General features: G+C 47.1%; 1 protein-coding gene across 1 annotated transcript in view; it reads right to left on the reverse strand.

The window, feature by feature from the left end:
- Positions 1–1,940: 1,940 nt before the first annotated feature.
- The window catches only part of SOX17 (SRY-box transcription factor 17), a 21,047-nt gene continuing 19,884 nt past the window's right edge, over positions 1,941–3,103 (reverse strand). The window contains exon 3 of the mRNA XM_027773875.1: positions 1,941–3,098. Within this exon, the coding sequence (XP_027629676.1) occupies positions 2,796–3,098 (303 nt within the window). The 3' untranslated portion in view covers positions 1,941–2,795. The remainder of the gene's footprint in view (positions 3,099–3,103) is intronic.

A 3,103-nucleotide genomic window follows, 5' to 3' on the forward strand; every position in this document is an offset into this window, starting at 1 on the left:
ACCCATCTTAAAAAATAAACAGGGACCAGTAGTTGGCATAATGGCTATGTCGCTGGACTCCCATGTAGTCCCTACACAGTGGCTTAAACTCACACCGGGCGCATGTGCGTGCGTGCCCAAGATCCTGAGAGGAGAATGGAGGAGAAGGGATTGCAGGGTGGCCATCCCTCCTGGGGGATATCCGATTTCTCCCTTTCTGTCTTTCTGTCTCTCTTTCTGGCGAGCACATGCACCCTATAGAAAAAAAGTCTCAAAAAATAAATAAATAAATAGGGCCCAGCCAGTGGCATGGTGTTTAAGGATGCTGGACTCCTACATGGAAGACCATGGTTCCAGTCCTGGATCTGTTGGCTTGTTTCTCACTTTCCATCTCTCTCTCTCTCTCTCCCCCTCCCTCCTCCCCTCTCTGATCAAACTAAAATAAAAAACGTTAAATAAAATAATTCTAAAATAAATAAATAAACAAAACCACACATGGTGCATGCACGCGCTTGCATACACACACACACCACACACGCACACACACACACACAAAACCTGTCAAAGAAGGAAAACAAGACAATAACTTAGTATTTAGATTCTTTCTCTATGCACACTACCTTCCTCCCCTCCCTCTTTTCCCTGTTTAATTCTTGACTTCGTTAAGAGGTAGAGGCCAACAGCACAACTGAGTCTCCTTGGGCAGACCACTCCAAGGAAGCACAGAAATTCCTGGCATGATCTGAACTGGGGACATGGCCTTGACCCTGGCAGGAAGCTCCCTCTGCTCCGCCATCTACTGGGCAGCCTTGGCTCTTACAGGAGGGGACCACGGGCTGGCAGCTGGAGTACCTGCTTAGGTCAGAGAACCCAAACGGGAAAAGGACAGAGCCCCAGAGGGGAATTCACTGGATAATCCTGAAGTGAATTTTATAGCCTGAAAGTTTTTTAAAGTAGCCAATATCACAAAAAAATAGACGTGCCTTTCACCCCCTGAAACCCCTCCCCGCACATCCCCAACTTCCACGACTCTCTTCTACAGAAAATGACACCTTGCCATGTCGTTAGAGTCTGGCCAGATAGTTCACTCTTTTCAAGATAATGTGTGACATCGGCTTCCAATCCTTTCCTTTTCCCTGTGGCACTAGCCAGAAAGGAGAATTCTCACCCCCAGAATGTAAATTCTCTCAGTGCCCACAGATACACCTGGCACAAAGGAAGAACATGAACAACTCTATTTGTAAAATATTTTACTACTGGGGGCTGGTGGTAAGTGGTGGGGAGGTTAAGTCGCTGGATCTCACAGGGCCGGTGAGTCCCTGGACCTGGCAGCTTGGAAACACACAGGGTGTGTGCATGTGTGCCCAAATTCCTGAGTGGAGAATGGAGAAGGAAGACGGAGGAGAAAGGATGGCAGGATGGCTACCCCTCCCCCCACCCAGATGATTTCTCACTTTTCCCTCCATGGTAAGATCACACCACCCTATAGCTAAAAATTAAAAAGAAGAAATGTGTAATTCCACTCCTCGTCATCTGCCTGGGGTGGGGCTTGGTGCCCCCTTCCTCAGCTGCAAATGGGAAGGACGGAACCTATGCTGGCAGGCTTGTTCAGGCTCAGACCCTGCTCAGACTGGGACTGAAGAAACACCTGGCACAAAGAAATGGCTGATCCAAGTCATTTCCTTTTATGTCTCAATCTGGAAAATGTCAGAACCACTGCAGATGGCAGCTGAATCCCCCTTTGACAACCCCGTAGCTCAGTTTCCTCCCAATGGAAGAATGACGTGAAGTGCTGGGGCTCTGGCCTCAGTCCCACGTAAAGTACACCACACGAAATCCTCTGTGGATTCTTCCGTGCACGTAAGATCTTCGGGTGTCTGCAATGCAACCGCTCACATCCTCCATCACATACGACAGAAACATACGCTGCTGATGCCGAGGTTCATTCAAAGTTAGGTCACAACGCAAATTTTATTAATTCCTTTGATTCCTTCAGATTATCTTTAACCTATTAACACCACTTTCCAATGTGAAAAAATGAGGATTGAAGGCAAATTCAGCATTGAGAGGGGGTGTAAACATTCAATGGAATACAAAAGAAAACCCCAAAATTTTAAATTTTAACTCTTCAGGCAGTTACCAAGGTTATGATTCAAAACCTACAAAAACAAACTTACTTGGCCTCCCCCTCTGTTTAAAGTGATACAGAAGAATGGAAAATATTTAAGTGTTAAGATTAACCACTACTTTTTAGGGACCAAGATCCCTTGAAAACATATGAAGGAGGCTCATTCCATGGCGCATTTCTTTTAGCCCAATTATATCAAACTGGGATATTTTCACGTTCCATTTTTAGGACTTCTTACCTCTAATTTATTAATCCTTACTCTTGTTCTTAAAACGTGGTTTCAGTGAGACTAGTGTGATACAAGCAGGTGCAGTGAAAAAGCAGGATTCCAGATTTTTATTTTTAGAAAGACTGAAAACACACACCCGGGAAACAGTTTCTGATCAGCAAATTTCAAGAAGCTAACTGTTCTGGGACACATTCAAAACTTAACTTGAACTTGGAAATGGGTTTTTTTGACAATGCAATTGTGGGGAACAAATTTCTGATCAAACGTTAAAACATAACCTCATATCCCCCCAACTGTTCAAGTGGCAGACAAAATAAATTATCATAAATTATATGCCAAGGCAACTCTAAAAAAAAGAAAACAAAACAAAAAAACATGAGTCTGAGGATTTCCTTCGCTCCTCCAGGAAGTGTGTAACACTGAGCTTCTGGCCTGCAGGCTGGGGCGGACCGGGACCTGTCAAACGTCGGGATAGTTGCAGTAATATACCGCAGAGCTGGCGTCCGACACCACCGAGGAAATGGCCCCGTGGCTGTCTGGGAGACTCACGCTGCAGTCATGTCCCTGGTAGGGGAGCGCCATCTCGGGCTTGCACACGAAGTGCAGGTACTGTTCAAATTCCGTGCGGTCCATCTCCCCAAGGAGTTCGGCGGGCTGGCCGGGGTCTCCGCCGTCCCGACAGGGCAGCGCCTCAGGAGGGGGCGACGGCTGCCCGGGGCCGGGCGGGTGCTGCTGCTGCTGCTGCTGTTGCTGCAGCGGCGCGGGCG

Source organism: Tupaia chinensis, unplaced genomic scaffold, assembly GCF_000334495.1.
Source record: "Tupaia chinensis unplaced genomic scaffold, TupChi_1.0 Scaffold000046_3, whole genome shotgun sequence".
NCBI lineage: Eukaryota > Metazoa > Chordata > Mammalia > Scandentia > Tupaiidae > Tupaia > Tupaia belangeri.